The sequence below is a fragment of the Temnothorax longispinosus genome, chromosome 3, assembly GCF_030848805.1.
Source record: "Temnothorax longispinosus isolate EJ_2023e chromosome 3, Tlon_JGU_v1, whole genome shotgun sequence".
Lineage (NCBI taxonomy): Eukaryota > Metazoa > Arthropoda > Insecta > Hymenoptera > Formicidae > Temnothorax > Temnothorax longispinosus.
Genome location: NC_092360.1, coordinates 24,864,817 through 24,891,334, shown reverse-complemented (window position 1 = coordinate 24,891,334; position 26,518 = coordinate 24,864,817). Strand labels below are relative to the sequence as shown.

The 26,518-nt window shown below is 36.3% G+C and overlaps 1 protein-coding gene across 16 annotated transcripts in view; it reads left to right on the top strand.

The window, feature by feature from the left end:
• Positions 1-26,518, top strand: part of LOC139809621 (FH1/FH2 domain-containing protein 3-like) — a 162,571-nt gene that overhangs the window by 61,633 nt on the left and 74,420 nt on the right. For 13 of the 16 annotated variants that reach the window (XM_071772640.1, XM_071772643.1, XM_071772641.1 and 10 more), the window contains one exon: positions 5,285-5,400. In XM_071772640.1, the coding sequence (XP_071628741.1) occupies positions 5,285-5,400 (116 nt within the window). Of the gene's footprint in view, positions 1-5,284; positions 5,401-16,547; positions 16,588-26,518 lie in introns of all 16 variants that reach the window. The other 3 variants (XR_011731146.1, XM_071772652.1, XM_071772653.1) reach the window with 1 other exon arrangement.

Here is a 26,518-nt window from a genome sequence, read left to right as displayed (position 1 = left end):
TTTTTATACCGTCAAGATTATGATTTAATTATTTTGAAGTACAAAATGCAGATGAAATTCGGAAGAGCAAATATTGAACTGGAAGCAATGAGAAGAGAAAAGCATATTGAGTTACATTATCTAGAATAAAGATTCATCTGAGCGTTATATTACTTATATTATAAATCTCATAATTGTAATATAAATTAATTATACTAATTTTATATTCATTATATTGTATTATAGTTAAGTACTTTTTCATTGAATGTTTTCATTGAATTATACGAATTCCATTTTAATATTACGAGAATAAAAACGGACTGAATACCAAAATATTCCTAATTTTTTACTGAAGTTTAACAAATAAAACACTAAAATTCGCCCACCTTTAAAGTATTTTGTAAGACGTCCGTTTCGTCTCAAAGCTATATACTGACGTACGTCAACATTTAATTTGAAACTTATTTCGAACTGCTTCTTTAACTTGTCTTTAACGCGAATAAATTTGCATGGATTTATTCTCGAGGCGTGCAATGTAAAGAGAAAAAAGGAAGATAGTCGTGAAAGTTTCGCACAGTCGAGCAGAACGACTCCGCCAGAACACGAATATCGTTGCAGTTAATTGTCTCGCGGCTTCTCAGGTTTCGTTATTCTTGCCTCTCGCGATATTTCCGACATATCCTTAAAATCTATTTTTACTTTAATTGTATTAATTAATAAGAATGACCTGAGCCCTGAGCTCCCACGATTGTACTCTTTACACTTTGGACAAGTACTCTCTCTTTCTCTCTTATGTTAATATATTTTAATTACTCCCACAGTAAATGGCAGTACTTTCCTGTTTACGACATAGTCTCCGTCGAAACTCAACTTTATGCAGTAACTGTGAGAAATTATAGATCGCCGAATCACTTAAATTACTTCTGCAGTATAATTATATTCTTTACTTAATCAATTGAGACTATTGATGATTGAGTAAAGAATATTAATTTGAAACTATTGCGTTTAATTTAATTCCATTATTGATAAATGAAGCTTTATTTTAATAAGCAGCTTTACTAATTTTTTGAAACTTTAAGCCTATCGTTTAAAACCTAGTTACAAAGCAGAAATTTCTTAATTGGAAATGCAGTCATTAAAAAAATGAATATATCGATCAATATAAAAATGTTGCTTTCGTAATTAAATGGAGGGGTAAAAGCCTTAGTGTAAATCAAATTTTTTAAAATATTGACTCGTGCATAAATGCAATTTATATATTGTATAGATTGCATGTATGCACACGAGTCAATATTTTAAAAAATTTGACTTACACCACTAAGGCTTTTACCTTTCCAAATCATGCTGGTGTTTGGTATTTTCCGCTTGTAACCAGTTCACAAATGCGAACGGATACTTTTAAATTTCGTCTTGGCAATGTCAACGAGACTCACGAGACTCGTAATCAGCGTTTCTCTCTCGGTTATGTATTCACGTAGGGAGATTCGCTACTGATAGAAACTTGGAGAAGAAAGACGAACGACAACAGGGAATTTGCGATTTATTCGATGGGCTTCGGGCAACAACGTGAACCTACAGGCATGTGCGAAAGGAGGAAAACCCTGCGGGACAAACACGTCGCAACGAGAGAATGTCCGTGAAAATACATTCGGAGAAAAGGGAAGCTCTATTCGACGTAGTGCAGAAACGACGTTTACATGCTACTTGAACTGTTATGTCAACACGTACTGCTCGACTACTGCTTCCCGACTGGAGATCAAAAATCGCGTTTCCGTGTAAAGTGTCGTTTGCAATATTTATTGCGATTTACTATAGAAAATCAAATTATAAATAAAAATATTATTTGTAAAGAATTTTGTATTTTTCATTTTATTATAATATTCGAAATGCATCTTAGGTATTTTAAAGTATCTAGCTATTAAACGTAAAAATATAATTTTACAGCTCTTTAACGATACTGAAATATTTTAAAAATATACATATATATAGAAAACTAAATTTATATTGATATACAGCTCTCGGGTATCGTTTGAATGGAACCTTACGAAAAAAAAACAGTTTAATCAATAGAATATATTTTTGCCAACACATTAGGCATTCTAATTTTGGTTTCAATAACATCCCTCCATTCATCGAATCGTTAACTGTCGTTTACACAAGCGTGACGTAAATTCTCAATAATCGCGAGAAATAACTTTTCATTAGCTTATATAAATTGTTAGATTCTCTATTCTCCATTTTATTTATGCGATGGATCATACTTGCAAAACATTTCTTAGGGTATTAAAAAATATGGGCTAATTAGTTTTATTATCATAGTTATGAAATCAATGCGTATACTATCGTTTTCGTTTTGAAAATACTAAGAAGTATATTACACTTACTGCAATAGTTTATCAAATAAGTGTTCAGTATAATAAAAGATTAATTTGCTCATAGTATTGTAATTGCCTTCAATTGACATTCAACACGCAAACGGTGCAGTATCGAGATAACGCGTCCTTCCGATAAACTGTTGCGAAAAGGCGAAGATCACGTTCGAAACTGATACCGGGCGTATTACGCAATTGGCGTGTGGTTTCCACCGCATGCGGTACGTCCCAGGGCAGCAACGTAAGACGGCAACTCGCCGACATCTCACCACGTTTAGTGAGATGCTTTGCCGACGGCGTACTATTTTAAAGCTGAGATTTTTAGAAATATAGGTCAACACAACGTATATTTGCGCCGTCGGTCGCTTTCAATCTCGCGTCGGTGCGGGCGGCGCGGCGCGGCGTCGCGATGTCCTGGACAGTGCGTTGTACGACGCGATCATTCTCTCTTCCGTTCTTTATTTACTATAAGTGTGCTAACACTTGAGACTTGCGTTTTTTTCGCAAAATATACCTGAGACTACATTTAAGCTATAAGCAACCTTTCTCGTATTTTTGCTTTATTTTTATTCGATTTAAGTAGTGGAGCAGCATGTGGAAGAAAACGGAATCATTATCGTGACTCAACCGTACTACAAATATAAATCTCAAGTTAAATATGCATCCCAAAACATTTATTTGCTACCATAACGTCCATAACTGAACGAGTGTTACATCTTGCTGATTGGCAAAAATGATATTGATTCTATCTTATGATTTGGAAGAAAGATCATATAACAATTTTCTTTTAAGCTTTACGAATGAAAGATTTATCTTGGCCGTCAATTTCGCTCAGCTGTCGAACTAAATAGTAAATGAGAAATGCATAGAGTGTAATCTATATATATTTATAAATATTAAAATAATTGGTTATAGAAGTTACTAATTACAAATCCATTTTCTTCCCAAACTAGATTGTTTCTCGCATAGCGATAAATGAATATAGCAGTTAATTTTTGAATAACACTGTATACCACAGACATATCAGAAAAAATAGATTTGGCTCCGACATTTAGAACACCTATTGTTTGTCTATATTGCTCTCACTCTCGTCTCATTTTACATAAACGTGCATATTATTCCCTGGCGTACCGTTATCCCCCGCTGGCAACGTGCCGTGCTGGACCTGGCGGATCTTAATCTCGTGAAAGAAGGAAGCGACCTAAAAAAAGAACGCGCCGGAAGAAAGTCGTCGTTCTCATCGGGGTTACTTACCTCCGGCAATTTATCGCCGGTCGATTCGGCTCGTTCAGCTATTAGGGGACACGTGATCGCGTGAGATTTATGTCGCCCGCTACGATCGTCCGGCTGTTACATTTTTACGGGTCTCCTCAGCGGCGCGGCGCGGCGCGGCGGAAGATTTAACAAGGTCGACAACGGATCGTGATCTGAGAAATTCCGAGGTCCGTAAAGAATTTGATTTGATCGGGTCGCGAACTTCCACTGACACGAAGCTTCTTGTCGACCCTGCGATTCTTCGTTTCTTCATGCGCGACACGCGTCGCATCGTCAAAACCAGGGATACGCCAACTTGTTGCTTCTGCGAGCTCAGCGTTTTTCATTACTGTGATTTCTTTTTGATAAACGCGCGTGAATAGTGAAATTCGGCAAACTTCCGAAGATACGAGGACTAGCAAAAGGATAGAACCAAGTAATCGAGCAATTGAATCCATCACTATATAAAAGTTAAACACATTTTTAGTTTCATTTCTTTTAATACTCCACGGAAACAAATCAACAAACAAGAAAATACCAAAACCTCCATAATTATCTTCATAAAAAAATAAAAAAATCTATTATGCTATTTATTCTTTGCGCGTAATGTAATAAAGAATGATACGTATTTATTCCTTCTGATTTTATTTATAGTTCTAATATTTTAAGATGATACATATATAGGCGAGGAGCTTATATTTGGTGAGAACTACCTGATTCTAAACTAAGCGATTATCATCTCTCGCGTATGGGAATAGCGTATATGTGGACCAACTGATCCGCAGATAAATTTAGCAGATTAGCCGCATTAGCCCGGATTGTTGACCCGTAATACTCTTACATGTGCATTGAACTCCTTCTCCGAAAACCTTGATCTTTCAATAAAAGAAACCGTTCATTCTGATTAGCGAATCAATGCAGTGGACTTGATCGCACTATCAAATTGAATATGCGATTTAAGAGGGGCATTTTCTTTTCGAGAAATCTTATTTTTTTCTAATAAAAATATTTTTTATGGTAACCGTAACTTATTCAAAAACTATTCGATTTCTTAATTAAAATACAATGTAAAAAAAATTTACAAAATTAACAGAATTATGTAAATATGTAATATTTTCTCTGCATTTACCGAGATTTACTTATATTTTGTCAATTGTATATAAATTTTCAGTGTAAATATAAATTGTGACATATAAAAATTAGACGATGAGCAGGAATAAAATTTATATATTGCATAAAATGCATAAATAGAAGCCACCAATGTATATCACAATTTGAAAAAAATTGTTCATTTTTCTTCTACTTAAATAATTACATTACATCAAACAGAAGGAAGTTTTTTATAAAAACATCTCTTCGTGTTTTAACATAAAATATACCAAACCAAAAACATATTCTCTTTATCATAAAGAATTTTAAGAGTTAATTCTTTCTCCATTTATCGATACAATTTTCGCGCGTGCTCGTAATAAAAGTTGCAAATTTGTCAAAGAGTTTTGCGTTTTGCCGACTTTACTCCGGCGTGGATGCGGCTCTTGAATGGACGGTGGTTACGCGAAAACCGGCTAACGATCGCCATTGGCGCGGTAATAATTTCCGCGGCACGATTACCACCGCGGCCGGCCGCGTGCACGCAAAACTGACGCGTTTCTCAACGCATCTTGCTACCTGTGTTGCAGCTTGATGACACGGCACTCCAACTGTACAAGGGCGGCGATTATGGCGCTTACCTGGACCTCGAGGCCTCCATCAACGAGCAACAGGAAGAGTTTGAGGGCTTTCACGAAGGTGAAAGGTAAGTGTCGCCAATAATCTATATTGCGAATAATCACTGACGCATTTTAAAAAAATTGCTGATGAGTAACTTCATCATTATGGGCCACTATAAGCAAAATAAAAAAATTCAGCTTACAATACGCGCTTACGTTCTTGGAATTTACTCTTAAGAGTTTTACGATTCTTTTCGAGGTATTTTAGATTTGCGGTATACGGCGGATACTTATTTTTGACTTTCCGACTAGAGAGGAGTTTCCGCGTAATTTACTTCAACTGCACGTAATGATAGAGGCCATTTGTGCCTGGTTAATTGCACCCTGGGACAGTTGTTTTCTTGCATGCCACCTGAAGTTTGTCCTGTTGGGATAGACCTGTGTCTTTACGAGCCTCTCGCGGTTGGACCCTGGATAATTACATAGTGGACAGCGGTAGAGTCATAGTGGACAGCAGTAGAACATATAGAGTCGAATAATAAAGGATATTTAGATGAGAAGAGGAGATAGAAAGAAAAAGAGAGAGAGAGAGAGAGAGAGAGAGAGAGAGAGAGAGAGAGAGAGAGAGAGAGAGAGAGTGCTTGTCCCGCATGTGGCGCACAATCGCAGCGCGGCAGCGGGGAGATTCGCGACACATCTTGAAAGAAAAGCTAATGGCACTTTGGGCAGACTGCCTCTTGTTAAATGAAAACTCACCTCGAAGTAATGTAGCAAATACGTTGAAAAAAGTCGCGCAAAAAGTCTCTACAGAGTCGAGTAATTAGCGCGTCTAGTTTGTGACCGCCAAGTGTGCGTTGAACGGGGTAATTTTCTTCTAAATAGTGCATTCAACATAAGGAATAATCCGCAGACTGAATTTAAATGTAAGTCGTCGCGATAAAACAGAGGAATAGCTTACGTCGAGCCATTTTGCGAACGATCGTTAAAGTGTTTTCGCTTGCGGGGGAAAAGTTTTTAATTGAAATACTGCAACGGAATGTAATTTATTTGACTACACATACGCATAGTGTATGGAGTAAATTTAAAAGAGAGTTACGTTTTACACTTTTCGTTAAATACACTGGTTTAATTAATGTAGGTTGAGACAATCGTATATATAACGCAAGAGCAATAATTTAATGATTTCAATTATTTAAACCGCTAGAAGCAGAATTTTCAAATTGGAGTTTATTTTTCTAAAATAATATTGTATTTAGATAGATGGCGAAATAATTTTATTGCTTTCATCCAGTCACGATAATGAGCAATTAAAATCTCAAGTATGCGCTTTCGGGCATTTTTGAAGCATCGTTTTGAAGTATTCTGTTTGTGTATATTTAGTGGTGAGATATTCCACTATGCAATATACGAGGAACCAGACGCTGGTTTCCGTCGTTGAGAATGCACGGCGGTTGCAGCAGTATATTTGCGGTTTGCGTATCGAATTCACGTTAACGCCGTGAAGGCTAACCGTGCTCGTTGTGTATTAACGCAGGTAAACTCCCAAGGGAGGGCGAGGCATGTACGGTGTTAAATTTAGTTTCCCTTTGAGAGCTTCGAGATCGTGTCTTTTCGGTGACTTTCCATTCTCCTTGAGCCTACGCAATTGCTCACCCACATCAAATATGTGATGGCAAACAATGACACCGAGAAACGCGGAAGCGCGTTATTTTTATATACTTTCGTCATTTTTTCTTCCCACGTGAAAAGATACCTTGCAATCCATTGAAAATTTATTTATTAATTCTGTTTTGATCTCGAAAATGACAAGATAAGATCAAAAAGGAAATAATTGTGCCAATAATGTGTAATTATTTTGAGAGGTTTCACACATAATTTTCCATATTATTGAGAGAGAGAGAGAGAGAGAGAGAGAGAGAGAGAGAGAGAATTATATCATCATATATAGATTCTTAATATCCTATCACTCACACATGGTAGCGTACATTCTAACTCTAACTTTACATTAGATATGGAAAAATTTTATGTAATTATGTATATTATAACATAATCATTGATTGATTTCAAAACTGATGATGTTTTTCTTCATTTATGCTTCTTAATTTTAAACAAATATTAATATTAGCTGCAGAAAAAATGCTAGAAGATATTAAAAAGACTGTTTTGTACTACACATACATAGGATATAATTGCACATTATTTACTTCTCAAAAAGATAGATTTAGATACACGTTGGCGAATGTTTAAATTGGAATTTCAAATCAACTTTCGATCAGAATCAATCAATTTTCCTCGCTGCATAGAGCGTTATGTGACGTAGTCGCATACATCGCAATCTTCATTTTCATGGCGATCAAGACTGAAATGGTCTCGTGTATAATAGACACACATTGGAAACAAGATCGCTTCCAGTCCATTAATCGACGCTACTACGTCAATATGCACTCAATGCATCGCCTTCAATCGGATTGCATTTCGCCAGTCGTTGTGCGTTCAAAGGCACATTCGCGCGAAACGTTGAATAAACGCGGGGCAGCTGAATGAGAGGAAAGGCGAGGGGGGACAGGAGGATTGGAATCGCTCGGACACGAGGATTTGGAGAGACGAGGCCGAGGGGAGGGACGGCAGTTAAATAAATGTTTGCCCGCAGAGATATGCGTTCCAATATTTGAAACTCCGGAATTTCCGCGAACCGCAAAATGACATCATACGTTTACCGCACTCTCCTCCCTTTCTCCGCTTGTCCGTCTCACGTGTGGTTCGATTTTTCTTTCTCTCCGCCGTACACACGTATGCCCCTAAGTTCATATAAGTTACAGACACGCTTGTGCAGGGTGGAACTAAACGAAAACTGGCTTTTCCTGGCTGTAAACATAACGTTGGCCATATCGGAAAAATTTATCGTGTAAATTATGGTTGGTTTTGGTCGAATTTAATAGAGACAATTTAGGACGTTAGTTCATAATATTTCCAACCACTTATTGCGTGCCGAGATAAAATAATAACGCTAATAATAATAATGATGAACAGAACCTTTTAAAGTGTGATATTGTATAAGCATTGTTTACTATGTTTCTAGTTATATATGTACACATTGCCTTTATTATTAGATTTTAGATAAGTTACTTATTCACACGATTGCGTAATTAAGTGCGTAATTAAGTAGATGCATCATTGATTGATATTTTAATTAAAATAGGATTAATTAAAATACTAATAGCATTCAAAAGAGTAAGATATGATTGCAACATATACATATGCTCTGTGTGATGCTTTTTAATAAAAGATCTTATCTTTTCAAATTATTCTACACATATAGAACTTAATTTATCTCTGAAGCTTTTTAAATCAACGCAATAACAAATAGCTCGATCGCCAGAAATTCTTTCAATGATAATTTATAAAGCGATAACGATATGAAATTTAGAGAGACTGATGGTAATAATTTAATATCTTTTTACGATTTTTTTTGTTTCTTCAAAAATTCATACTTTGTTTCCGGCTCTGCTGATCATTATCGTTCGAAAAGTGCTAAATTATAGAGCCGTGCCCAGCTGCGGTCTCCGTGGCGAATCGCCTGTCATTACAATAGCGAGCGACGACAAGCAACTCCGTGCCACCCATGGCGGTTGATTTAGATCACGGGATAATCATCTGCGAGAACTGTTTTTGCAGCAATTATCTCGCATAGTTAATATAAGATACGCGTACGAAAATCGAAGAAACGATAAACATAATAAGATGATTTTCATAAAATTGCGCAGATCCGGCATCTGCAGTTGGATAAAAAAAATAATGCTGCAGTCGAGAGAACTTGTCAGGTATAGATATATTTCGATCGAATTTATGTAACTTGTAGATGCAGAAAAAGGGACAGATATGAAGAAGGTAGCCAGCTTTCGCGTGGGTAACGCATCGTTTATCTTTGCGGTAATGCCTGGCAACTGTTCGCCCACGCGCATGAGATACCGCCGCATGCGTATTCGCGATATTTCTCACGCAGGCTGTTGCGCCTTGCGCGCTCGCGAAATTAATTTGCGTGTAGCTGCATCCTAGGCGGTCATCCGTGTCTCGCGCATAAAGAGGCGGGGAGAGTTTCGTGCGATAACAAATGGAAGAGACCACCGGAAGAACGATATAAGCAGCTTTTTCTAATGTTACATCAATAAAATCGCTTGCTTGACGCAGTATTTAATCGTAGCGATATTAAATTAATAAAAAATTTTTTGTAACTATATATCGTAAGCTTTTAAGAATACATTAAACAAAATAACTAGAGATGTATAGAGTGGCGTACATAAAACTAGCCGCTAACAGTTTTTTTATAACTGTATCTTGCGTTTGAAGCCGGTTTTTACGTGCGCCACCATGTATAATGTTAATCATTTCGTCTATGTAAAGGTCACTTACTTAAAAAATTTAATCAATTTTATTTTTATCTTCGCACGGGCAAAATAAAATAAGAATTTGTTTCCATTTGTGTTTATTCTGTGGAAAATGAAGTTGATCTACCGGCCTGTTTTTCCAAGGAAATTAATCAGCCACCGGAGAAAGTAGACGGTACACTACCGGAACGTCGAAACTTATCTCCATTCCGTGCACGGCGTACTTAACTGAAAGGCGGTCCCGATGGACCTTACCTAATAAACTTCGTGTCATCGCGTTTCCCTTACGCGTCTTCTCATCCTCCCTGTCTCTTTCCCTCTCCTCCCCCCCTCTCTCTCTCTCTCTGTGTTTATTTCTCTATCCTTCCATAGAATCTTATGTAACCTGTTTGAATGCGCGTAGATACCGGTATACCGGGTGTATATAATTATAATGGAAGGTATACATGTATCCGCGAATACAACAGCTGAGGTAGGCAGGAGGTGCGCTGTGAGAAGAGCTGGATAGTGGAGCGGAGAGTGTGGGTAACAAGGAGAGGGATATGGATACTCTCCCAAGGGTTCAATAACCAGGCACAATAAGTCGCTAAACGCTCGGTATAGACGTCGCGATGAGTAATCAGCTTCCTACGTATCGGACTCCGAGATCATTAAGGTATATACACACACATGTATATTTATTCGAGGTACCCTGCTTGTCAATGTTAGTGCATCGTGAATCCGTATGCAAGAGGTTCAACTTCTTCCTGCTCATCATCGATGTTGTACATTGCCATTAAAATTTCGAACGACGTTTAATATCGTTAATATAATAACTGAAAGTTATTTCACGAAAAATAAAAAATATATTTTTAGCATTATTTGATAAATATGGTAATGACACAAAAGAAATAAATACTACACCCCTCCCGTCTCTAGAACTAAAAAAAATTTTATATTTTTGGTTGTATACCGTAAAAAGTTTTTGCGTGTAAGAAGATAATTGTATCCGAAGCAGCTAGACATGTTGCAATAATATGATGTCATATGTGACGATTTGCATTGTCACCTTTGCTTAAGGTAACAGGTATTTTGCATAACAACAGTGATCAGCCTTGTTGAAATCCTGCAATTCATCTGACTTGCATGCAGTACAAACTATGCTAATAAATCGCCTCATTAATGTCGTCACAGGCTAATGTGCGTCAAGCGAGCAGTGACATTAATGTTACTAACAGCGACAGTCAAGCAACGTATATCAGCTGGAATTGTGATGTAAATTAATATTAGGTAAATTAAGCGTGATTATTAAAACTTGTGTTAAGATTCCTTACTCATCGAGCCACCAAGCATATTTGATTTTATATTAAATATTTATATAATTATTTTTTGTGTTAGTCTTTAATTATACACTTCTCTAATTATATTTTGTCTTTAATTACAATTTAATTAGTTCTAATTTTTTAAAATTATATATGTTGAAAATATATAAATTCCACATATGTTCAAATTATTTCTTTAAAATATTATCTTAGTTTTCATAAGTATAAGAAATTTAATGTTTAATGTTTAATGTTCCCTAAGTATGATGCAGAAATTTGACATTTAATGTTTAATATATATTTACGCAATATATTTTTATGTAATGATAAATACAAAATTATTTTTCAAAATTGTATTCTTGTTCTTAGAAATATGTGAGATCTAAAAATGTAATTTTGTCCAATAGCGAAATAACAAAGCTTCCTCAGAAATTCGCGTTTTTTTTTTGCAAGAATTTGCTTTTCTCAAAATTGCGTGCATCGCTGATTAAATTAATGAGCTTATGTCACCCGTAGATTTCGAAAACCGGTGACTCACGTGTTCTGCGTTTAAGAATAGACTTTACGTGTTGCACACATTGCACGATCGTTTAATTCACCGTTGCACGCAAGACGGTTCGAAAAGTCATTTGCGGATAGATAGCTTGCATATTGCAATATGTCGAAATGTCTATGTTTTGTAAATCTTATTAAAACTTGTATTAATTATGCTTTTTACAAAGAATCACTTCCTGATTACATATTTAATTAAATTTTTGTGCAAATCTTATATACTTTAACTTACTATGATATAGTTAATGATACTCAATTCTCTCTTGCAAAAAAAATTATCTTTTAACAGTTTTACACGTGATACTGGAGATATCTTTTATCACAAAGAAAAGTACGCGATTGTCCCAAAAAGCAAAGTTACAGTTGGCGACCCGGCTCGGAATAAATCGTATAACTAGGTTTCGAGATCTATTCCCAGGATATTCGGCTGGGCGTACCTCGCGACCGGCCGTTTTCGCGTTTTATAAATATCTGTTTGCACGAGCCGGCGGTAAAGTCTTAAGTGCGGCTGAGCGACAATGAGTCGAGCGGCACATTATTATAAATAAATATTACAAAAGCACATATACACATGTTAACTTGCAGAAACGATGCTCTGAGATGAGGTAAGGCAGTACTATAAAATTGTAGTTTTATATATATAAATTCTGATTTAACTATATATTGTTTACGAAAATTATTATTTTGTATGTAACCGGTAGATTTTGTATTATAATTTACAACTAATTTTATATAAAGGCAAAAATCCTAACGTCTTAATAAACGTAAAATAGCACCACTTTCTAAATTTTTCTTATTATCTTATGGCCCTATATAAACTGGTTGTTACATCTACTGGCGACTCAGCGATTTCGCAACGCGAGATCACTGGCGCGTTCGCCGGAAGAAAGGCGATAGATTTATGGGAGAAATCCGTTCCAGGTCAGGGTTTCAGGCTGTTGTGCGCGTGATCTTCCGACATACAACGCATTCGTAAGAATGCCGTTAAATCTTATGTAATATCGCACGATACCAACGACCAAGCTCGACCGTGAATGTTTAATTGCCGTTCCAGAGAACGCATTGCCCGGGATACCTAATTCAATTATCCACCCGCAAATATTGCGCAATAGATAAACGCAAACGTCACGAACCAACGAATCACGCCCAGTTTCTCAGATTCGCAAACGCGCGTGTCTAATACATTAAGTGTTTGAGTTTCGATCGAAAGAATGTTTGCGTGCTGAAGACGTTGCTCACGGTATCAGTATTTTCTGTCCGGTTTAGATTTGTTGTACATACTTTAATTAGAATGGATTCTGACAAAAAAAAAACACTATGCTACTATATGGACAGATTTCTAGAACAAGCGTAAACTTAATTGATACACTTAAATCTTTTTCGTCTAACTTAGGTAAATTTAATATTATGTTGCTTGTACAGTAAAAAATACAGAAAACCATCACCACAGTAAAAACTTTTATGGATTAAAGAAATAATTTAATCGTTTTGAATTTATATCTTGAATATATATTTAAAACTTTATGGATTTAGTTATTGTTCCACAGTGAATTTATGACAAAACAATATCTGTTTATTATTTATTTTTAAACTTGATTGACGGATGTTGTGCTTATCTATGACACTACAAAGTGGTACGTCTGTTCGGACTTAATACCGAGCGTTTAATAACAATTGATGAACATTCGCGGTTTATTGCCGCGCGATTAGTGATGCCCAGAATGCGGCCGTAGCTTCTCGGCAACATGAGTAGTGGAGATCGAGTGAGGGGTAGGCTGACTGGGCATACCGAATCGTGATTTTATAGTTATCAACCAGTATACTGGAGAAGCGACGGTCCCATTCAGGTATCACTAACACTGAGTGCGCGTAACCTTGTGTTTCAAAAGACAATAGAATATACTACTTCACTTGTAATCCATTAACAAATCTATTGCCTATCTATTAAAATAAAAAAATAACTCACCGGCCGATGCGCAACAGCGGAGTTGGAACTCTGCGTCGATCTGTAACATACAAATATTTTTACATTACAGCAGGGTTCAAGAGATAATCAAACTTGAAATAAATAATTCTCGCGCTCGTTAAATTTTTAAAACATTATTTTAACAGATATCTGATTTTAAAATGCTGATGCAAGGAACAATCGCGGCGCAAGCGGCTGCATATTTCCGCATTAACTTGTTCGCATAATTAATCCTTAAACGAAAAATCGTGTAATATTACGACCGTGCAAATAAGAGAGAGAGAGAGAGACGCGACGTTCGCGACGTAATGTCTTCTCGTATATGCCGGAGCAGATCGAACTCCGAAATTGCGAAATTGCGTCGGAGTCAAACCTAACCTCGAACGAGCAACGAGTGTCACGACGGAATCCCGGGAATCCGCCACAGGATTGACACGATAGCAAGATAATAAATAGCAGAATAAGAATTACTCACCCCACGGATGCTCCGCTGTCGCCCGATGCCTCCCAGGCCACCTGCTCCTTTCCTCGAGCCTCCGCTGATCCGTTGTCGCATCTCCGTCGGCGCACTCACTCACTCACGACGTTCACGAAAATCGACGACAGGTGCGTTCCACTTAACGCTCGCAACGCTCGCGTTGCATCATTTCGTTGTTTAACATTTTTGACAAACAACAAGGATGAAATGATTCCACGAGCGTTGCAAGGGTTACGTGGAATTAACGCACCCGATCATCGTTGCCTATGACCGCGCGACATTTTGCACGGCACTCCCGGTATTAATCTCGCGAGATGCATACTTAGTTACACAGCGACGGAAGAATTACGAACGGAGCTGTACGATAATACCGATAATACGATCCGCTTTGACGCCCGTGACACTTGACGTCCCGCAGGCAGGTAGACGCTAACATATGGCGGCCATGGCGGGGAGAATTTCGTAAATCGCGCGGCCAACTTCAGTCTAGCCACTCGCCAGGAGCAACTGTCGCGAGGATGCTACACTTGCTACACCAGCTACACTTGATTTGGTTAACTGCAATCAAATCATCGATTTATGAAAACGCTGCCTACGTATCCCCCACAATCGCCAAATATCAGAATACGAGTTAATAAACGTATGACGAACAGAGACTGCGATTTAGGGTAACCGTTCCGTATCTTTCATATCCGTGTTCCGAAAACGACGGCATTCTGAAGCCCCGCGACACGAAGCCGACGCGAGTCAAGTTGACGGTTGAGAAAAGCGAGAGCGATCATTTGAAAGAATGTAATTGAAAGTCTGAATGTGATATACCTCGGTATCCGCATAAATTCCACGAAGCACATATATCAAATGAACGTTCGATATATCACAGTTTTGAGTTTTCCGTAATCTCACATCTCACCTGCCGCACCGCGGACCCGGCGATTCGTGTATTACCCCCGGTTTCCATGCACGCGTTGTAACGCGCGACAAACATGCGTCTCCATAAGTTATACGCCAATCAAATGCGTGCTTTTTTCAAACGCGCAAATCAACGCGCGGTAGCGCGTGCATGGAAACCAGGGGTTACTTACATTCCTACAATTAGCGTTGTATTCCGAGAATAATGATAGTAGAAGGTGGTCGCGAGTCGCGCCGGGCGCCGCGGCAACATGAGTAGTGACGATAGAGTGGGGGTAGAGGTACGACGCGTTCGGCGTGCTCGGTCGGTCTACCTCTCCGCTCTATCCCCCCGCTACTTATGTCTACCGCGGCCGTGGCCGCGGCGCTCGCGACCCCGCTGTGACGTCATTGCTCTCGGATCACATCGCGTTCATCGCGGAGATACACGAATCGTCGTCGGCCGGATCCGATTGTTTAGAGTGTTTAGACTGCGAAAAAACTGTGATACATCATGTGCTTCGCGGAATTTATATAGATATTGAGGTACATCGCATTCGATTACATTCTTTCGGGTGACGGGCTCGCTTTTCTCAACCGTCAACTTGACTCGCGTCCATGTCGCACGTCGCGTGGCTTCAGAATGAAGTTCTCGGAACACGGATAAAGAGGAATCGAGCGGATACTCTAAATTAATTAACGCCGCGACGTGTTTAATTAACCCAGTCTCAACGTCGTATGTTTAACTTCATATTTAATCTTTTTTTTATATTTGGCGATCGTGTGGGATAGATAGACACAGTGGTTCATAAATCGATGATTTAATTGCCGTTAATTAAAATCACCTCACTAGCAACAAGTGTAACGTTGTTGCTCCTCGCAACAGTTGCTCCCAGCGAGTGAAGTTGGCCGCGATTTACGAAATTCTCTCCGCCATGTTAGCGTCCTACCTGCGGAACGTCAAGCGTCACGGGCGTCAAGCGGATCGTATTATCAGTATTATCGTACAGCTTCGTTTGTAATTCTTCCGCTCGCTGTGTAACTAAGTATGCGCCGCGTCGCGAGATTAATACCGGGAGTGCCGTGCAAAGTGTCGCGCGGTCATAGGCGACGATAGTGAGTGAGAGCGCCGACGGAGATGCGACAACGGATCAACGGAGGATCGAGGGAAGGAGGGGGCCTGGGAGGCATCGGGCGGCAGCGGAGCAACCGTGGGGTGAGTAATTATTATTCTGCTATTTATTATTTTGCTATCCTGTGGCGGATTCCGTCACTTTTTCAAGCACGACTTGATTCGCTCATTAAGTACGTGATACTCGTTACTCGTTCGAAGTTAGGTTTAATTCCGGCGTGATTTCGCAATTTCGGAGTTCGATCTCCGGCATATACGACAAGACATTATTACGTCGCGAACGTCTCGTGTCTCTCTTATTCGCACGGTTGTATTATTACTTACACGATTTTTCGCGCAAGATTAATTATCCGAACGAATTAAGGCGGAAATATGCAATCGCTTGCGCCGCGATTGTTTCTTGTGTTAGCATTTTAAAATCAGATATTTGTTGAAATGATGTTTTGAAAATTCAACGGGCGCGATATAATTATTTACAAGTATTGATTATCTAGGCCACTGCTTTAATGTAAAAATATTTGTACGTTACAGATCGACGCAGGGTCACAACTCCGCTGTTGCGCATCGGTTGGTGAGTTATTTTTTTTATTTTAATGTCGAGGCAATGGATTTGTTAATGGATTACAAGTGAAGTAGTATATTATAATATATAATATTATAATCTATTGCCTTTTTTTTTTAAATGGATAGACTCTCTCTCTCTCTCTCTTACAAGGTTACGCGCACTCACAATCAGTGATAGTGATACCTGAATGGGACCGTGACAAGGAATTATACTTTTATATTTTGCGTATTATATGTATCATCGTATCAAATTTATTTGAAATATATCATAATGCTAGAAATATCTTTAAAAGATTTGTTACAATCAGAACTTACTATAATATGGGTAAATTTGAAATTAACTGCGATTAATTTTTACCAATTACGAATTACTGATGACAGAAGTCTAACTACAGAATCGCGACCTTTTCGTTTTGAGAGATTACTAAGAACTGACGACGATGTTAGTAATAAACATCATAATAAATACGGATAGTATCACAAGTTCTAAAACCGTTAAAAATATTATTATCTGATGAATATACGAATATTGCGTTATATTGCTACTGAGACTTGTGTTTTTCACTTATATTATTATATATCTCAACAAACTAATACACATCTCTACATGAAATATTCGCATGCATACTTATTTAGCAATGCCAAGTTTTTTGGACAAAATATTCTGTTATTTTAAAACTCTCTGAATTTCGTGCGATTACGGATAGCATAAAAAAATGAAAGCGGGATTAGGAATCCTCGCGGTCAGCACATGAGCTTGCTTCAAGGAGCGCTTTAGGCAATATTTTAGAACACTTTAACTGCTTCTTTTACTGCCAGGTAGAACTAACTCCTGCTGTCTAAGCACTACCTCGTAAACTCTACATCGTCCAGTCATCTGACATGTCGTAACTTATGATCATGCCCGCGTGATAGACTATCTGTTTTGAGATTCTTCTTTGTTAATTTGAACTTGTCTCATATTAAGCGCGCTGCACTTTCTAACTCGTTCAATGCAATTGAAACAGAATCATATTCATGAAAGTTTATATAATAAGCTCATTTCTTGATTTTTAAAATTTTATGTATATCTGATACTTATTTTTTTATACATATCTCAGTTATTTTTAGTGGGAAAATCTTCTATTAAATAGCATTTAATATGTATGAAGTAATAGAATAATTTGTATTTTTTGAAAAAAGATATAGAAAATATATAAACGCGTTTACATTTTTTATCTACAATATAAAAGTAATAAAATTTATGAACACGCGTTTGTAGCAATCCTTTCATTACATTTTTTTACCGAGCCAAAAGGGACAAGTAACCTCGGACAAGAAAGGAAAGCTGTAACAAGCTTAATCGCTCGTAAGCCCAAAGACTCGAAGCTCGAGGATTGGACATTACATTCGTGATCGGCTCGCACCATGTAAGCTCGAGAGCTTTCGGATTTAGGTACACTGTTGGAAACAAATGGTCTCCGGGATCAATGGCTCGCCACATCGGCCGGTAATTACGAGCTGTTACCACGCAAGGGACGGGAGGGAAGGCAGACCGTGGATCCAGGCGTTGCCTCGTTACACAATTAAATTTACGATCGACTCGAACGCGATCGGACGTTGCCGGTAGCATAGGGGCGGATATAAATTGCGGAGCGCCGGTTTGAGTTATACTCGATTGGTGATGGTCGATTAAGGTCGACGACAGGAACTCGTATATTTCGCGCAAGGAACCCTGCCTTGTTGGACGTGACGAGAAAGATGCAAACAAATTGCATTTTTCTGGATTTTCAAGAGAAAAGAAAACAATTTAACATTTATCTTTAAAGAAGAAAGGAGCTTTAAAATTTTATATAGAATAATATATAATTAATATATTACAAACAAATTTTGCAATAAACTCTTTCATAGCAATTATAAATAAACAAAATGAGTTTCAATAATAAATAAATTACTTTAATATAATGTTCAATATAAAACGTAGTAGTTTTGATTTTAGCATTTTGATTTTAATTATAATTTAAAGCCATTTTTAGTAGGTATACATTTTTGTGTCAAAACTGTATATATTTTTTTATAATTATTAAAGATACATTTAATTATAAAGTGTTTATAAAATTAAATTGTAATAAATAATTTATCTTGAATAATAATTTTAGTATACATTTACAGTTATTTCTTACATTATACAGTTTTTTCTCTTATTACTTTTTTAAAAATGACTGTAGGATTTACCGGATCAGATAAATTAAGAAAACGTAGAGCAAGTCGTACTACGTGCAAAAATAAAGAAATGTCAGTAGAGGAAATAAAAGTGACGGTGCGCGCTGAGACTAACTATTCCGCGCGGTTAACTCAAATAAGGAAACTGTCTCACCGCAAACTGTAAGAAGTTCTGAAACTTTTCCAGAATTTCCAGGAAGGGAATCCTGTAGAACTCGATATATAGCACTGCGGCATTTTACAGAGGCGTATCTGGCCGCAGCCGCAAGCAAAAGTGGTAGGAAGAAAAGTGCGACTCGCTCCATTCGCGATATCCTGTTCTGAAAACTTTGTCGCGTACTGTCGCCAAATTTTGCCAGGTTTTTCCAATCAATTTCGAACTTTCTTCGAAAGTTAGTATATTTTGTTGCGGATTGCATTATCAAATTACGCGCGAAGTTCACGTTGCATAGTTTGTAGATACAAGCTGGTACACAAAAGTCTGTAGCTTTGTAAATGTGCACATGGTATCGAAATATATTTTAAATCTTTATAAGAGAGCTTAAAAGAGCTTAAAGAAACACAGGAAATATAATGAATGAAATTTAATCAGTTGATTTATATGTCATTTATATATCATTTTTTTAATTATATTTTAAAATCTATTTTATTTAAAATAAATTCTTTCAAATCAGTTTATTAAAGAAAAATAGCAATTATTATTGAAAATTTAATTGCGATAGATTTTTTAACGAATGTATATATGTATAAATCTGTACTGCATAAAAAGTTAACCTATATAAATCTATATAAATGTAAAAATTATATGCTTTATCTTTATATAGCTTTATATACATATACAATATATCTTTTTATTAAGAGCTTATTTTCTTATCATGTGCGAGAATTACAAGAAGCTATACATTATTATTCCTGTATTCCCGTCTTCACGCTCGTCTGAGCATTAACTAATTTCGTGATAGCCGAAAGGATACAGCTTACCCGCATTACAGGCAAACCGCGACCGCGAATGCACGTAGGTGCATCGTTATATTTGCGCAGCTGTTTATGCGCCGTTGTTGAGCGCACAGACATGTCTCTGCGCCCGACATGTATTTCCGTGCGATGGGTATATACATTCGGCAGGATAACTCCGAATTCGGTAGTTTGCGCATATTCATGGAAATGCTCCAACGCATATCGTTGCGCATTCACGTTTCTCCAGTCAACAATAAGAAATGTCCTATTTTAGCGTTGGTATCCATCTATAGCTTATAGTATCTATATTTTACGAAATTATACTTATTAAAAAAGAATTATCGATTATTATCGTTATATGTTTCATGGTTTCTTTATAACAGTTATGAAGATATATACCTATATATAAAGTTTAAAAAACTTTTATTGAATGTCTGAACTGAGAAACAGTGATATTATTAGTCTTTTCTAATAGAAAATTTATCTTATAAGTGGTACAAGATACAATCTTTAATTTTATCCAGAATTGCATACACATGTACGCGCTCGCACATAGGGGAACGGGGGGTAGCCCCAGACATTATTGAAATTCAAGTATACCGCGTATCTATGGCCCATTGTTTAAACATTCTGTATGTAGTTTTTTAAAAGTTTTTTTATTGTAAAATAATTTACTAATGACCTTTTAATCGAAATTATGTATAGACATTTGTCTTCCCTCTATTTCTATCTCTCTCTCTTTCGCTCTCTCTTCCTTTAAAATTTAATTGAATAAAAAATTTAAAAGCGTTCTCGAATTATATAATATTTGTTTTCTTTTTTCTCGCTGTCTGCCGTCCGAAATTATCGTGAACGTCAAACTTCTTTGTGTTATATTATAAGAGAGCCACTCTATTTCGATCTTTCCTATTCTACCTCTTTTTATTTTTAACCGTCTTCAATATCCGACTTACGTCGAGTCTTTTATTGAGACGTTTTTTGGAAAATAACCACTCGTCTTTGTATGACCGTTCAATGAAATTTTACCGTCTATGTTCTCTACTTCAGAATAAAGTATCTTCTAACATGAAAGGAGAATGGATTTCAAGCAATTTTTACGAAAAATAGTCCGTTACTAAAGAGAACAACTGAAGTGAATCCAAGTTTTTTTATTACAATAATACATATCTACTTATTGAGTTGAGGGAAAATATATTTTTTCAATAATATTATAAAATAAGGTTTTCATTAGACTTGAAGGCATTAAAGTATTCTAATAAGACAAATCTAATTAAAAAAATATTTGTATAACTTGTAATTTGTAAAATTTTTAGAAATAACTTGTTTATATAATTTATATAAAATTTTAAATAATACCACATTTATTCAATATCAGATAATAAAAGTATGCAACACTTATCTCAAATTTATTTAACTCACAATTAGTTAACTTCATTTATAATACTGTTTCTATAAAGATATTTAAAATTTTTTTCTTTTTTAAAAAATAAAAAATATACAAATTTTGTAATATATTGTAACAAAGTTATTTACAGTAACGGGATCCAACAATGTAGTTTGGGACGAAAACGTAGGAAATATTGGAAATCAATAGCGTGAGAATTGTATATAACAAGATGTTTCTATCCAAAATATTAAGTTTTGTTTTGAAGCATTATTTTTCTGAATGTTGTCATATAGTGACACTCTGCCAGATTGTTCGCATCAAGTAGGTATATTACATTTGTTGGCAATAATAAGCTCTTTTTTCGTTGAAGTCCATTTTTATCTTATCAAAGAATTACTCAAGTTGTATAATACAACTGTCTTATTTTGTAGTTTTTTACGAAACAACAAAGATTATCTGCTCTTTTTTTTTAGCTCGGGAGAAAGGATAAAAAAACGATGATTTTTTAGTTTATTTGCAATAAGTTTATTTTATATATATAGGAAGAATAATGATCTTCTTTTCTTCTTCGTCAGATTACATTTTTCTGTTTCCGAATCTGTTCGTGATATATAAAATCCATCGTGATTTTTCTTACGGTTTTAGTTTTTATCCTTCTTTGTATGTCGGAGGAAAAAAACGAAAAAGTCGTAGAAGGTGGGAATAAAATGAATCTTGATCGCATTGATACCTTGCATTTTGTAAACGGGAATGTACTTTTATCTTGTTGATCGCGGTGGAGAACCTTCCATTTTGATCTCAATCTCAATCTTGTTCCTTGCCAAGAGGAAACGCGACTACTACCCCGTGAAATGCATCCGCTTGAGATATCTTACGCGCATCGTAAGTCATGTGCATTTGCGCGTTCATTTGCGTTTCCTTCGACTAGAATCTTAACATATTGCTAATAATTGCGAGAGTCTCTGATGGGAGAAAAGAAGAATCTTTATGACATGATGTACTGATTGTGAGAACGATATTGGTTAAAATTATGACAATGAAATACAATTTATAAAATGCATTTAGTGATATTTATTCATATTTATCTCTTATTGAAAAATATAAATTATATAAATTAAGAGAAAAGCGCGAGATATGCAGCAATTAATTCTTATGATTCGAGCATTTTTTACATAAGGATAATAAAAGATCTTTATTAAACGATTTATTAAATTGATGTTTTGTCAATTTATAATAAAGTATATTTTGATAAATTGTACAAAGGGTAGAAGGATATCTATATAAAAAAAAATTATCTACTAAGAAAGTAATTAATGAGAAAAAAGGATATGACTATATTACTAACGCTCTGGTTTCCGTTTTTTCTATTAGCAAAAATTATCACGTGTGTTCCTTTCGCCATTGTCGTTCACTAATCCAACAGAGTGATTCTTTTTTGTTAGAAAAGAATAGCTACGAAAAGACGAGACCGCAACGAACGGTCGTGCAAAACAACGAGCGGTCTATGTAGTCTTTGGTACATATCTTTAATCCTAAGATTTACGTAAAGCCAAAGAGTTATGGCCGGACGAAGGTGGAATCTTACAGTAGAATTAAAAGACTTGCGGTTTCCCGTAAATTCTATTACAATAGCGGAACCTTGTTCACCAGTCTAGTGATGAAATAAATTTTTTCTGCGGTTTAAAACAAGTACAAGATATGGTTAAAGATATCTGCCACGCTAATACTATTATACGCTTATATTAATGAGAATTAAATTAATGAGTATATGAATATACAATGTATTTTTTATTATGTATTATTAACATTGATTTGCCAAATATTTGAAGATTTATTACCTACATGTATAACTTTAAATATATTTTGGATCTACTGTATAGGTATTTTATTCCAATTAATGTTACTTCTGCAAGTTATTACATTTTTTTTCGTTTTTGTTATTGGTTATATGTATTTCGTTGCTTACTCCAATTTATAAGTATTTTCCCGTATTTTTCTTTGGTTTCTGCACAGTTTCGCTTTGTTATTCCTGTGTATCTTATCCTTTTCAAGCACTCCCCATTTTTTCCCCAGTAAAATTTGTTCTGTCATGCGCTCCTGTTCCATTTAATCGCCTGGTCCGCCCTACGAATATTGGAAGTATTCGTCTGGTTAACTCTTGCTTAAATCTTTCGTGTATTAGTCTACGAGCACACATCGTTGGTTCCCTCCTCTTCCCTTTCATTATACCGCTTTTTCGACTGTCCAGTGTGCAGTCAAATTATGGATTTGCTTTTTTAGTCTCGGAGTGATTAAAATTAGATATGCTACTTTAATGATTTCCGTGATTTACGATATGTCAGCGCTTGGTCGACGATTTACTGTAGTTAAATTTTTGTACTCAGCTTTTCTTCTTTTACAGTATTCTTTTAAATTCAGTATTTAATTCTTTTTATCGTCTAATCGGTCTACATCCGCAATACACCTTAGTGTTCCTCTAGATATGTTGATTCAAGTGACTGACAGATATAGTTAAAATAAGTCTTTAGGTATTATAATGGGAAGAGTGATAAATATTATCCCTATGAATTAAGAGCCTGTTATATGTTGGAAGTTATAACGAGAGGTGTCTAAGGGTGGCCTGATAATCTCTACATTTTCTTAGGAATTCAAACTTTTAGTCTAGATTGTGGTTTCCATACCTAATGCGTTCATACTTAACTGAGTGTTAACTGGTTTTTTCCTCAATTGCACACCCGTGTATACAAATATATTTATTTGGGACAATGGAAACTTTTTCCTCTTGTGTATTTTTAACAATTACCATTATGTTCATTATTATCTGCTTCCCTCTCTGTCTTCTTTCCCTTTGTTTGTTACACATATATGTAGTCCTTCATTATTAATTTCCTTGAATTCACATCGCAATTTAATTTTACTGCTCGTTTTCGCTTTCCCCCTTCTGGTATTCCATAATTGACCCATCGTTACTAGTACCTTACTTCTCTTTCTCTTCTTTTCTGTTACTATCCTTAGCTTAACAATCTATTTGCTGCTGTCATCACTGGTATATCACACATTTGTGCTTGTAAGATATAATTTACTTAATGAGATATAATTTTCGCGAGTAAAACTTTTTCTATTTAAATTCTGGCGTACACTAAATTACATGGTGTCACATCTCATAAATCTGGTTGCCCTATCATTAGATACACTGTGCCAATCCGGTATTTTCACTGTTAGTTACACCACTGCTGTTTTAGTAATTCCCTTTGTCAAGATGAGGTCTGTTGCTCTTATTGTCGTCCGTCTATCTTTCTGTTTCGTGAGTGTCTCCATAATTACAAATGGTTTTTTCTGTCCCCCTTAACGTCTTGGCACTTCTTTGGCTTATACAGTCAAGATATAAACGGTCGAAATAGCACCCAGAAGAGAAATGGTTGTTTGGGAAGTAGGGGCGGGACCGACTTCCCTGGCTCTTTCGGCTTGTATGATCACCCCCACCCTAACCCTCCTCTCAGCATGCCTATTATCCATATTTCCTTCGATCACTGGAAAGTTTTGTACAGGTGCTTGATCGAACTAGATACTTCTGAGTCACCATGTGATAAAAAACTGATCATGTTTGCATTCGAAGTGCGTTTGTTTACATTTTTCTTAAACAATGCTAGCATTCGCTCAGCGTTTGCAAGTTTCATATCCACACAAACCGCTTTTTATCTCTGCGTTTTTGTTTTGGTGTTTAATATTTTGTCACTCCAGTAAGAAACAGCGGTGCACGCTATTCCGATTTCATTATTATACATTTACAGGGTTAGGACTATCTATACAGGTTTTGCAAACCTTGATTACAATATTACAGACACTTTAGTAGCTCGACGTATGAATTTTTGTATACTTGTATTTTAGGTTATTTTTTTGCTCTCTTTAGGGTCGTGACTTGAATTGTCATTGTTATATCGTGTTCGTGATTTATGATTTCATGTGCTCTTCATCATTGTGTTGGCTGGTAGATTTTTATCGACAGCATCTCTTTGCGGTGCCTCTGATCTAATTACCACTCATCATATGAATTGTTATTTTTGCGTTTTTTTTTGTTGTCCACGCTTAACTATCATTCTACGCATCGCGCCACATTTATCTATCTTATTTTTATTTCCATTTCCGATATCTGGGTTATGTTTTTTATGCTCTGATGTATTTAGCTGTACATGTATACTTTGGATACACTAATCATGGTTTTACTTTAGCTAGTCTTGTGCGTCTTTATTGCTTTACAATGGATTAACGGTTAGCAATTTGATTTTGTTTTCTTACAAGCCGTCTGACTCAAATTCTCCTGGCTCCCTTGTTCATTGCCTCAATTATTCCTTAATGGTGTATCCTTGTTATGAATCAATATCCCAACGCTATTACTTATATTTCTACCCTCTTGTTCTAGGTTTTATTTCTTGTACATGTTATGTTGTCAGATTGTTAGATTACGTTGGTGTCATACTGATCATTTTCTCTCTGCCTGACCCTAATACTGTCTAGCTTTTTTTAGTATACAGACTTCTTATTATTTATAGTCGCTCCTGTTATCCGATTTATATCCGTCTGGATAAACCAAACTGTATGCCTTAACCCGTCACGCGCCTCTTCATTCTTCATATACATCCGTATTCGTTTAGACATAGTGATCATTTACTATACTTTTTTGTTGAGTTGATCAATTTTTTTACTATTATTTACATTTTAGCATCTTCTGGTAGCACCCGTCGTCTGTCATAGTATATTGTGTATCTTCCGTGTTGTACCTTACCGCTAATCACTTAGATTTAAGTTAAAGTCCACCCGTACTTTTGCTTGGTTCATTTGTCGTTGTGATTTATTGTTAATATTACTGTTTTATTGAATTATTTCGGTGTCGTCTCCTCTTCTGTTTTCAGCTTCTGTCCGTTTATCTTTGTCCCGCCATTCTCTCATGCTCTATAGATTATTCCTTCGATTGCTAAGTAATTCCATTGCTCGTTAATTTATAGTTGTCATTTGATACGCTCACCACGCTCTTCCCGTATTATCTTGTAAACGCTATCCCCCGTCGTACTTAATGCCACTTGGTTTTATCTGCTGCATATCTTTCTTGCGCCCTGTTGTCTGAGTTTATTAATATTTGGGTTCCTGTTCGCTGGGGACTTGTGCCGACTTTTCTTTTACTTCTTTTTTCTTTTTTCTCTTTCTCTGGCCTACGCTTTGCCATTGTTTCTAGTCGATTTGTCGTTTTTCCAGCGTTGGGATTTTATTCAGCATATGTAGTAGGCCTTTCTTCTTGATCATCCATTCCGCTGCCAGTATTTGCCTCACGTCCTCGTTTTCTCTATACTTTCTCGCTTTTTTTTTGTTTATTCCGTGCGCGAGGGTATTCCATATT